The sequence below is a fragment of the Muntiacus reevesi genome, chromosome 3, assembly GCF_963930625.1.
Source record: "Muntiacus reevesi chromosome 3, mMunRee1.1, whole genome shotgun sequence".
Classification (NCBI taxonomy): Eukaryota; Metazoa; Chordata; class Mammalia; order Artiodactyla; family Cervidae; genus Muntiacus; species Muntiacus reevesi.
The window spans coordinates 104,328,494-104,340,504 of record NC_089251.1 but is presented as its reverse complement, the minus strand read 5'-3'; the positions used below and the strand labels follow the sequence as shown (position 1 = coordinate 104,340,504).

General features: G+C 54.7%; 2 protein-coding genes across 5 annotated transcripts in view; both read left to right on the top strand.

Moving 5' to 3' along the window:
* IFFO2 (intermediate filament family orphan 2) overlaps positions 1-3,926 on the top strand; it is a 47,046-nt gene extending 43,120 nt beyond the window's left edge. For all 3 annotated transcript variants that reach the window (XM_065927487.1, XM_065927486.1, XM_065927485.1), the window contains 3 exons: positions 56-148; positions 1,047-1,177; positions 2,877-3,926. In XM_065927487.1, coding sequence (XP_065783559.1) covers positions 56-148; positions 1,047-1,177; positions 2,877-2,982 — 330 coding nt within the window. In that variant the 3' untranslated portion in view covers positions 2,983-3,926. The remainder of the gene's footprint in view (positions 1-55; positions 149-1,046; positions 1,178-2,876) is intronic.
* Positions 3,927-8,560: 4,634 nt separating this feature from the next.
* ALDH4A1 (aldehyde dehydrogenase 4 family member A1) overlaps positions 8,561-12,011 on the top strand; it is a 30,349-nt gene continuing 26,898 nt past the window's right edge. Inside the window, exon 1 of one of the 2 annotated variants that reach the window (XM_065929932.1) lies at positions 8,561-8,716. In XM_065929932.1, coding sequence (XP_065786004.1) covers positions 8,655-8,716 — 62 coding nt within the window. In that variant the 5' untranslated portion in view covers positions 8,561-8,654. The remainder of the gene's footprint in view (positions 8,717-12,011) is intronic. The other variant, XM_065929931.1, reaches the window with a different exon arrangement.

Genomic DNA, 12,011 nt, shown 5'->3' with positions numbered 1-12,011 from the left:
TTCCCGGCAGCCCCCGCCGCCCCGTTAAGTTGTCCGCTCTGTTCCGTTTCTCCAGCAAGAGGAAAACCTGGGCAACTTGATCCACGAGACCGAATCCTTCTTCAAGACGAGAGACAAGGAGTACCAGGAGACGATCGGCCAGATTGAGGTGGGGTACCCGCTTGCTCATGTCCCCCAGTCGTGACCCCCGAGGCCCCCAGGGATTTAGGTGCCCGTGTGGACAGGGGCTGGGGTAGCGACACAGGATTGGGAGTCAGGAGGACCCCCTGATTCTCCTGGCCTGGTGCTGAGCAAGTCTCCCCTCTCTTGGGTAGGGCCTCAGTTTCCTAACCTGTAAAATGGGGGTGGTGATACCTGTCTGCCCCAGAGAGGTTTTTTCTTAAGTTATTTGACTGACATGATGATCTCAAAATAATGGGAACTGACATTTGAATGATATCAAGTGACACTGGGCCCTGAGCCCTTTAAAAATACACCTTCCTTGGTATTCTCACACGCTGTGTATGTACCGAGGGGGGCCTGGGTGCCTCCACCCTGTGCAGTGGGTACTGTGAGCCCATTTTACAGAGGAGGAGATGAGGTGAAAGAGACCAAGTGACTTGCCCGAGGCCTCCCAGCCAGGAAGCGGCCTGCAAGCCGGGTTCTCCCTGCTCCAGAGCCTGTGTGTGTCTGCTTGGCCACACCTGTGTGTGAGAGCCAGTCATTGTCAGGCTGGAGAAAGGGAAGCCTGGCTCCTCCCCCAGGGATGGAGTACTCGGTTGAGGAGAAAAGTCAGAAACACGAGCACCCGTTTCTAACGCAGTCCGCATGAAGGAGTGCCAAGGCCAGAGTTGCTAGGGCTACCCCAGTGGTTGCTAAGCGACCATTCACCTTCCACCAAAAGCGATTCTGGGGACTGGTAAGCAGAAAGCAGAGGACAGGGGGAGGGCCCTGCAGGTGTGGTGCCCAGGATGGCCCCAGTGCCATGGCACTGAGGGTGTGAGGTCGCCACAAGACTGGCTGCGAGGATGACGGGGCCCGCCCTCTCCCGTGTTGGCTCTTCTCAGCTGGAGCTGGCCACGGCCAAGAGCGACATGAACCGGCACCTGCACGAATACATGGAGATGTGCAGCATGAAGCGGGGCCTGGATGTGCAGATGGAGACGTGCCGCCGGCTCATCAAAGGCTCCGCAGACAGGTGCCCGCCCGCGCGCGCCACGCCCCCGCCCCCCGAGCCCGCTCCCGTCCTCCCCGTGCACGCGTCCGTCCTCCCCGCGGACGTGCTCGTCCTCCCTGGGCCCGCTTACGTCCTCCCCCAGTGCGCGGCCGTCCTCCCCGCGCACGTCCTCCCCGTCCCCGTGCGCGTCCTCCCGCAGCGCGCGTCCGTCCTTCCCGTGGCCGTCCTCCCCGGGCGCGCGTGCCCGCCCTCCCCGCGGACGTGCTCGTCCTCCCTGGGCCCGCTTACGTCCTCCCTCAGTGCGCGCCCGTCCTCCCCGTGCCCGTCCTCCCCGCGCCCCTGCGCATCCTCCCTGCGGACGCGGTGCCGGTGTCCCGGTGTGTGGGGGGCGGGCGGGGGGTCATTGGGCTGCAGCCTACAGCCTGGAGGTTTCATCTGCCAAGCCGTCTGTCCGTCTGTCCGTGCCTCCAGTGACCGTTAGCCACGCACTGTGTGCCTTACACACCTCATCTCACGTGACTCGCACAACCGCCCTGTCCGCATTGTTGTGGGACCACAGAGGGCTACTCTGAGAAGGCTTGCTCCGTGCTAGACCCTGGGGATACAGGGATGAACGGGTCACAGCCCCTGCCCTCCGGGAGCCCACGCCCCACTTCTTGCTGAGCTGGTGGGTGGAGAGGGTGGGCGGGGCTCACGTGGGTCCCTAGGAAGCAATTTTCCTTCCTTTCCCATCTTCTAACCCAAGGCCACGTGAGTCTGTCCCCAGGACACCAACAGCATCAGGCCTCTTTACTTGCCAGCAGAGACAGCTCCTGGCCTTAGGGAACACACAGCTTTTCGGGGGCGTGCGTGTGCGCCTGTGCAGTTGCTCGGTCGTGTCCGACTTTGTGACCCTATGGACTGTAGCCCACCAGGCTCCTCTGTCCATGGGATTCTCCGGGCAAGAATACTGGAGTGGGTTGCCATTTCCTTCTCCGGGGGATGGATCTTCCTGACCCAGGGATGGAACCCGCATCTTTCGCATTGGCAGGTGGATTCTTTACCACTGAACCACCTGGGGAGCTCAGGGGAGACCGACATGCTAATGATAAAATGACAAATACAGTGCTTGGCCCGGAGCACAAATATGTTAATTATAATCGTTTCTCTCATTATGACTGTGTTCTTGCACCCTGTTGTTTGGGCAGTAAGAGACGTAAAGCAGGGGGAAGCTGTGTGTGTGTGGGGCGGGGGGGGGCCTGGGGCTTAGCATGTTACCTTCAGCTCACTGATTCCCAGAACCCAGTGCTGTTGTTCCCGTTGTTTGGACAGAGGAGTGTGCATGTAGGCAGGGTAAAGAGCTTGCACCAGGCCCCCCAGCTCAGCAGTGATGAGTTGAGAATTCAAACCCAGTGCTGTTAACCGCTATTCTGTGTGGCCTCCCTTTGGGCTCTGAGTTAATTGCCCAGATGATGGGAGTGTAGAAACTGAACTGGACCCATGGTTCCTGCTCCCATGGAGCGCTCAGCACCAGGAGAAGCTAGAGAGGCGGGTGCGGGGCGTCGCACGAGGTCTTGAGAGCCTTGTCTAACCCCTGAGCTTCAAAGACTCCAAGGAAAGCAGAGAGAGTGGGTCTCGCGAGGATCCCCCGTGGACGCTAGGTTTTCCAGGAGGGGGTACTCCATCCTTCCTGCTGTCTGCCCCAGGCTGCCCTCTGAAGTCTCCTGTTCTGCCCTTCCAGGAATTCACCATCCCCAAGCTCCGTGGCCAGCAGCGACTCAGGAAGTACAGACGAGATCCAGGACGACTTTGAGCGGGAGGCAGACGTGGAGCCCATGGTCAGCTGATGACTGAGGCACGCCCCGCCCCAGCCCGTGCCTGGTGGTCTGGGCGATGGGGCCTCTGCAGGCCTCTCCCCACGGGGCCAGGAAGTGGGGCTCCCAGCCCTGACCACGCAGACTTCCTACGCCCTCCCTTCTCTGGAGGCCCCAGGGACCGCTGCTTCCTTCCGTCCTTTCTCCGCCCACCACCAACCAGTGCCCCGTCTCCATCCTCCCACCCAGGAATGGTGCTGTCAATTTCTATTGTTCTCCACGTGACAAGTGCAGACCTCTGTCCGGACGATGCAGTGCTAACTGTGCCTTTTCCCTTCAGCTGAGCCACTTTGAGCTCCAAAGAATTATTCCTAGCAGGTGTTTTTATACAAGACTCTGAGGTGAGGGTGGGGGTGGGGGGACCCCCGGGTGTGGTCAATGCCTTTTTCTACCCTCCCACCTGCTCCTCTGATTGGCCATGAGCTCTGCCTTCCCTCCCCTGCTGGAGTTGAACTCGGGATGGTCCACCTCCCCCCCAGGAAGGCGCTGTTTGCCTTCTCCTTTCCAGGCCTGGGTGGGGACTTCCCGAGGGGGCGTTGCATTTACCGAAGGGGAGAGGATAGAAGGAGGGAGGGAAGGACAAATTTTTCTTTGTTTTTGGATCGAGTGGCAAAGAAGAGGGAGAAGGCACTGTCGGGGAAGGTGGAGCCTCACTGTGTTTAAACTACTATGCAAAACAACAAAACAAAACAAAAAAAAGCAGCTTGCCTTATACCTTTGTGGGAGGCGGGCCCGCTCCCAACTATCTCCCGGGTTTTCCTGGAGCTGGGAAGGAGGCAGAAGCTAGGGTGATCTCTCTCTCTGTCTCTCTCGCAGCCTCTGCGGGTGAGCACTGACTTGGGAGGGGGTTTGGTCAAGGTTGGAAGCGAGGCGGGGGTTCTCAGGACCTCGGCCACCTGACTGCTTGCTTTCTTGGGACTTCTGTGGGGTGGGGAGGTGGGCCAGGGGCAGGGGTGGGGGGTGGGAATGTCTTTTATTGCCCTGATGTTTTGTTTTTTTTTCCCCCAGCCAACAATAAGGGGTTATAGATCTGAAATTTCTCTGTGAGAAAGTCTGGAGGGGGTCAGGCCTGGTATCCACTGCCTCCCCCGGGGAACTGGGTCAGTACCGCCTGCCGGCATCTTGGTTCTCTGCTGTGCCCCAGCTGCCCATGGTCTGACCACCGGCGGGCGCTGGAAAGGGAAGTGGAGGGAGGCAGCGGGGACTGCTGGCAGAGAGGAGTGGCCGGAGCGGGAGCTCGCGTGAGAGCCATGCTCGTGGACACACGTTCATCTCTACAGTAGTTCACTGATTGATTGATCCGTTGGAAAGTTAATCTGAGCCAGTCTCTCTCCAGACTTTAGTGGACCTGAGTCAGGGGGCATCATGTGGAGGGCACCCTCAAATCTCAGCTGGGAGCCTGCAGAGCAGGCTTTACTCTTTTTTTTTAGTATCTTTTTGGACCCACTACTCACTACTACCAATCCCCTGGTATGACTGGGGATTTTGTTTTTGTTGGCTCAGGAGCTACCCCTGGAGGTCAGAGGAGCAAAATGTGCCCGAGGACCAGAGCTCCTTCCTACCCCACGGCCTGTCTGCAGGCAGAGGAGGGCCTCCGAGTAGATCCGGCCCCTGTCTTTCCTCTCCAGAGTACCAGTGATCTGTAAGGGCCTCCTCTCTCCTCTGTTTCCCCACCTGTTTTGCAATCTTAAAACCATTGTATATAATATTCATATAAATATATATATATATGGAGAGAGAGGAAAGTGTTAGTGATGGTGTGTAATTTTTATTTATCAGAACTTGGTGGCCTTTATTGTGAGTTTTTTCCTTTTTTTTTTGCTTTGTTTTGTTTTTGTGGGGGAACCTCCTGCTGGTTCCCTGTAAAAGTCTGGCTGAACGTCTTCCATTCCCAGCATCTCTTAGCCAGATAGTCCCTCGTTAGGTACGCGAAGGGACGAGGTTTCGGAGGAGAGATCACCCACTTCCTCTCCTTCTCACTGACCCTTGTTCTAAAGGTTACAGGGTTCAAACATATCAGATTATTATTGTTGTTATTGTTATTGTTGTTTTATTTTTATTTTAACCAAAGGTTATCAGAGCCAGTTGGGCTTGGACCTCAGCTGCTGAAAAGATTTTCCGTTTCCGGGAGGGTGGGAAACCAGCCACCCTCCCGGGCCTCCTCTGCCCAGGGTGAGGGAGGCATCGAATGCCGTGGGCAGGTGGACAGAATGGAAGCCTGCCTCAGGGTGGTGGGAGGGTGACAGACCTATCTTTAGAATTAAGACAGTAAGGCAACAGTATAAGTATTTAGGGGGTAACTAAGGTTACCGGGGTGATTGCTGTCCAGTAGTATTATTTTTCCTTCCCCCCTTGTATACATAGGATATTTGTCTTTGGGGACTAGGGTACTCTGAATTTATCTAGGAAGTATGGAAGTGGCAGGAGCCAGGGTCAGATGCTGGCCAGGAAGATCCGTCCTGCTGGTTCTCAACAGCTGCTCTCCCTGGGGAGCAAGGATTTGGGGCTGGTGGATGGGAGGGCAGCGAGAGTTTTAGTGACCTGCCTCCCGGGTGTGGTCCTGGGCTTTGGCCTGGCTGCCTCCCTCCCCACCAAGTTCTTTTTTGAGTTAGTTGCCAGTGGGCCCCGCTTGCCCCCTTTGCCATGGGCTCACAGCTTGCCAAGAAAGACCCCAACGCTCGCTGGGGCAGCACCAGGTCCAGTTGGGACCAACTGGTCCGTCCTTTGTAAAGATGTAAATACTTAATTTTGGGTTTCTATTTCTTAGCCCAGTGTCATATTGACATTGGTATTTCAGAATTGTTCTCAGATGGGTTCTCCTGTGCTGCCCTCTTTTGCTCTCCTATTTTGGGGGGTTTTATAAAAAGAGAGGGTTGGGGAGGGGCAGGGAGAGTAGCTTCCTTTGGGCTCCCTGATTGTGGAACACACACACACACACACTTCTGAGATTCTGAACAGGGAAAAAAATGATTGACAAGTAAACACATTTTGTTTCCTTGCGGCAATATGTCTAGAGGTCTCTGACTGACCTGTCCATCATGGACTTAGCTCCGTGGATGTAGCTCAGATGACCTTTGGAGAATCAAACCACTTTGGCTTGGGATGGGGGAGAGGGTGTGGGGCAGGGGGTCATATAAGGTGTAACTTAAGCTAAATGTAATCTATTTATAAAGCAAGAGACTCTCATCTATTTTTATGAAAGGAAAGGTTTTTTTAAAATCTAGGGTAGGCAGTTATGGTAGCCCAGCATTTTTCTGTGGACAAGATGCATGTTGCTGCTGGATTTAATATAATCAGTACCCCTCACCTTTTCTCCGCATCCTCACCACCTGCTCATTCATACCCATGGGCGGCTTCAGCAGGGCAAAGGTCACCCCTCACCCCATTTCTCTGTCCCTTGATACCCCAGCTCCTTGGTCACTGGAAGGCCAGGGGGGCGGGCACTTGTGGTAGTGGGTGGGCAGTGGGGCATTCAGAATGGAGCAGGGTGGTGGGAGGGAAAGGGGGCGCTGGGTGGGGACAAGCTCTGCCTCAGAGGGTGGGCTCTGGTTACTCGCTCCAGTTCTGGTCTGCCAAGATCCATTGCCAAGTCACCTGTATTTGGGAGAGAGCTGAGAAATGAGTGGAAGATTTCCAGGCTCAGGGTGGGCTGTGTGTCAGTCTCGGGCAAATCCCTCACCATTCCCCCTGCCAAGCCCTCAAAGCATTGAGGTAAAGGCACCCTCCGCCCATAGACTCCTTTGTGGACATTTTCGCATCTACCTTATTTTTAGCTCCATCTGGGGAGACTTTCTATCCTGAAGTCCCATCCCACCCCACTGTTGCTGTTTGTCTGCCAGCTGGGTCTAGCGTCAAGGGGAAGGGGGGGTTTATACTCATTGAAAGACTACTGACCCTACCGGAAACCAACCTGTTTACTGTATTGTTGTAAATATCATGCCCTTTATATCCTGTATATTGGCTTCTTTTAAATAAAGTGAAATGTCTTAGAATTGATGCTTTTTTTTTTTAAATTAAGGATAAAGTGGTTATGGGGGAGGGGCAAGAGGCCACGGGCCACATAAACACTAAAAGTCATCAACCGATTAGTGATCAAATAGGGAAATTCTACATCACCTCACATCTCACAATAAAATCTTTGGAAGTAGTTAAAGCAGGAATTATTATACATATTTCATAGAAGGGGAAGAGAGCCAGAGAGATCACAGACGGAAGAACTAGCGTAGCCTGGTTTGGAACTGAGGGCTTATTAATCATACTGCCCTCTGAATCTGCAAGTTTTCCATTCTCCGATGGAGCAAGCTAACTGTCTTGTGCCACCTTATGTAAGTGACTGGTATCCGTGGATTTTGGTATCTGCAGGGGCTCTGGGAACCAATCTCCCACCAGAGGAGGACTGAAGTTTCCTTTCCCACTCCCCACCCACTCTTTTGTTTATATTCTCCAAAGTGCCTTAAAGAGTGTGGCCTCCCAGATAAAGAGGAGTAATAATGAAATAATGAGGAAGTTCTAAGGTGGGTATTATTACCCCCACTTTACAGACACAGAACTGAGGCCCAAGAAAGTTACATATTTCGTCAACGTCACAGGGAGAAACCACGATCAGCATCGGAACTCTGACTCCTAAGCAGGTTCTCGGTGCACACCGCTGGAGAAAATACTGATACATTAGAACAGAGCGTTGGGAAAGTTGTTAACAGTTTCAGGAATAAACGGGCCCCTAAGATTCCATCCTCAGAACTTCAGAATCTGAGTTGTTAATAAAGTTCATGTGTTTGTGCAAATAACTTCCCAGAGAGAAAATTCAAATTTTTGTCCGGGGCGCCAAAATAAAGCAGAGGAATAAAACGGATTCCGCGTCCAGAGCTTTTGAAGGGGAAGTCCGAGCGCAGACTGGCTCGGTTTTATCTTACACTGATCGTAATCTGCAAGGAAGTAGACCGATTTGTCCAAGCGCTATGCCTTAGGAAGCTGGGTGGCTCCGCTCCAGATCGGGAGTGGAGGGCGGCTGCATCCCTACCAGGAGGCTAGAGCCAGGCTGCAGCCCCCGAGGTGAGGCAGGGGGCCGGCCACGACGAGGCCCTCTGCAGGGTGGAAGAGTCTGGCAGCCTCCGGCCAAGGGCAGCGAGAGAGCCCGAGAAGGGCCTCCAGCCGCACCTGACCCACAGACCCAGGTCCTTCCGTCCCGCCTCACAAGTGCCCCATCCCGCTCTCTCATTGGCTGCTTCTGCCCCTCTAATCCCGGCCTAAGCAGGTTGCAACTTGAGCGCCCCTCTGATTGGTCCCGGAGCTCCCATGGCTCATCCTGATTGGTGGATGGAGCTCACGCCCTCCTGCCCTCGGCCCCGGAGGGCGACCGGGTCATACCATAAAGGGAGAAGGGGGGAAACGCGTACGCTTCGGGGCTTCGCTCCTGGGCTGCTTTTCCCTGCGTCACATGATAGCGCCCTTCGTCAGGCCCTCGCGGGAGAATTCTGCTATTAGCAGGAGGCAAACACAGAGGCGTTTAGGCCGGACCCGACTTGGCGGGCGGCCGAGGCGGCAGTCCCCCCCAAGCCCGCCGAGGTGGTGCGCTCCAGGCGGGGCGGTGCCGTCCGGTGGCTCCTAGCGGGGCCGGTCCAGCGAGGGCGGCGCGGGGATCCGGGATGCTGCTGCGTTCGGCTGCGCTCTGCCGCGCCCTGCTGGCCCGCCGGGGGAGGGCGGCCGGGTGAGTGAGCGCCGGGCAGGCCAAGGGGCGCCTGCTGGCCCCGGGGCCCCGGGAGTCGCCGTGCGCCCCCCCGCCCCCGCCCCCGCCCCCGAACCGGGCTCCACCCCCGCCCCCAAACTGGGCTCCCTCCGGGCCGGACCCCCAAGCTGAGCTCCACACCCGCCCCTGCACCGGGCTCGACCCCTGTCTCCGAACTGGGCTCCTTCCGCGCCGGACGTCCGAACCGGGCTCCACCCCTGCCCCCGAACCGGGCTCCCTCCGGGCCGGACCCCAGAACCGGGCTCCCTCCGGGCCAGACACCCTCCGGGTTTCCCAGAGGCTCCCCTCCGCCGGGGGTCTCTTCCTCTGATGCCGCCCGACACCCACCTCCTCCTGCGATGTCTCCGTCTCCCAAAGGTCGTTCAGCTAAGGGGTCCTGCCCACCGGCGGGTGTGGTGGGGTAGTCCCCCACTGAGAAAGGAGCCACTTGATCACCTCGTCTTTCTCCGGATGGATAAAGACATTTGCTCGCCGCGGGAGTACAGCCTTCTCCTCTGAGGGCACCTCTATTTTTTTTTTTTTTTAAATGCACATTTCGCCTCTCTCCTCCCCACCCTTGGTTTCACATTCAGGACCCTCCCTGGGGTTCCCTCTCTCCTCTGGACTGGCATTTCTGTTTATCTCTTTTCTCCTTCCCCTTTTTTCAAGTTAAGTGTTGGTCAGAAAAATGGAGAGTACGTGTAACATGCCAAACCTGCGTTGCACACTTGGCCTACGTGCCTTATTGTGATGATTCGTAAGTTACGACACATAAAGTGCTTTGGAGGGTGCCTGGCAGGAGGCAGTGCCTGTTGCTATTAATGATGGGTGTCATTATCGCCGTTTTTAAACTTCACCAGTGGGTAGCTGCTATTCCAAATTCAGACACGACACTGAGGTGCAGTGGTCTGGGCGGAGCTGCCCTGCAAACCCAGATTTGCAGACCCCTCCGGCGTGGAGTGGGATTCCTAGACCCTCACCCCCTCAGTGACAGATGTCCTCAGAGCCCTCTTCTGCGCCCCTGGGCTTGGTGGAGGAGGTTGGTAGGACACAGATCCTGCCCCAGAGGGGCTCACAGTTGGGTGAGGCTGCACTCCTGTGGACCCATGTGTCTGTCCACCTCCCTTTCAGAGCTGGGCAGCTCTGGCCCCAGTTTGAGTTTTGTTTGGCTAACCTCTCTGACTGATCAGTTACATCCCCCCTGCTAAGCTATGCCTTTCCGAGTTAATCAGTGTCCCAAGGAATGGTACTGGCTGCCCTGGGCGCGGATGCATTTCAGGGCAGCTGTGTGTGCTGTGGGGGTGGGTGGTGGGATAGGGAAGAGGACAGGGACAAGACTCTTTTTCCATACTGAGGTTGGGGGCCCTGCTCACTGCATGCTCAGCGTGGTCTCATTTGCAGGCCTTTCCCTGCATTCTGAGACCACCCCTCTCAGGCCCTGGTGGAAGCCACGTAGATCCACGTGTTTACTGAGCGTCTACCGTGGGCACGTGGTGTGCTGAACACTGTAGCAAGGGGTACGCAGGATGGGAGCCTTCCAAGAGTTTTCAGTTTAATGTAAGAAAGCCTTAGACTTAAACAAAACCAACCAAAAAGCCTTCTAATGTCTGGTATAAAAACACCTCTATTCTGGGGGAGGTGGGGGCTGGGGGGGGCACGGTGGACGGAAAGCTCATAACAGCAGTAGTTATCAAGCAATCAAGTACCATAGGCCTGGCCCTGTGCAGATAAGCCCTGTATTATTACCGTTTTACTGATGGGAAACTTATCTGCCTGTTAAAAATGTTGAGACTAAGGGCTTCCCTGGAGGCTCAGCAGTTAAAGAATCTGTCTGCCAAAACAGGAGATGCGGGTTCAATCCCCGAGTGGGGGAAATGGCAACCCATTCTAGTATTCTTGCCCAGGAAATCCCAGGGACAGAAGAGCCTGGTGGGCTTACAGTCCATGGGGGTTGAAAAGAGTTGGAAATGACTCAGTGACTAAACAACAGCAATAAAATTACACTCTGTCTGACTCCAGGCTCATGCCTCCTGAGTGGAGAAAAAGCATTTTGCAACCAGATCTGCTGGCTCAGGTTACCTCTTTGGATATAGCAGCTGGCTCGATGCCCCAAGACAGGGTTTCCCAACCTCAGCAGTATTAACGTTTGAGTCTGATAATCCTTTGTTGTGGGGGCTGCCTGTGTATTGTAGAATGTTTAGCAGCATCCCTGGCATCTACTCACTGGATGCCATAGGATCCCCCAGTCATGACAACAAGAAAAGTCTCCAGGCATTGCCAGATGTCACCTGAGTGGCACAGTCACTCCTGGTTGAGAACCTCGGTTCTAGAACAGTTTTGGTGTTCGGCCACTTGTTTAATTACAGATACCTAGCATATACTGGTGGCATGCCATGTCTGCATTTATGGAGAAGCAGTTTTAGAACATTTTTAGTGACAACTCTCAGTGTCCTATACATGAAATTCTAGTGCTGACGAAAACCATCTCTTGGAAAACTGGGATGGGTGATGTTCTGTAGTGTTTCCCCTTTTGCCTGGAGTGCCAGGCATCTCAACCAAGTTTTAAACATACTTTTTTTTTTGAAGTGATTTGTTCAGTCGCCTAGTCGTGTCCAACTCTTTGCAACCCCATGGACTGCAGCATGCCAGGCCCGTGTCAGGGTCTTTTCCAATGTGTCAGCTCTTCACATCAGGTGGCCAAAGTATTGGAGCTTCAGCTTCAGCATCAGTCCTTCCAATGAATGTTCAGGTCTGATTTCCTTTAGGATGGACTGGTTTGATCTCCTTGCAGTCCAAGGGACTTTTGAAGTGGTGGTCACTTATTATTGTTATTTTGAAATATTTATTCGTTTGTTTGGCTGCGTCGGGTCTTGGTTGTGTCTTGTGGGATCTTTCACTGCAGCGCGTGGACTCTCTAGTTGCGGTGTGCTGGCTTAGTTGCCCTGTGGCATGTGGGCTCTTAGTTACCTGACCAGGCATTGAACCTTTGAGCCCTAGATTGCAAGGCAGATTCTTCACCACTGGACCACCAGGGAAGTCCCTAAACACACTCTTGACTGTGCATTTTCTTTGTATTTGATTAGTATGACTCCACTGTACAAAGTACAGATAAAGCAAAAGGTGAGGAGGGTCACTGGGCAGCTCACCGCACGGAGGTAACCACGCTGTTACTTCGATGACTAGCCTTTTCATGGTCCGGGAGTACATATGCTTTAGAAAAACAACATAAAAACGGGCCCCTCTGCAGATACGTTTTGGTAGCTTGCTTTTTCAGTTG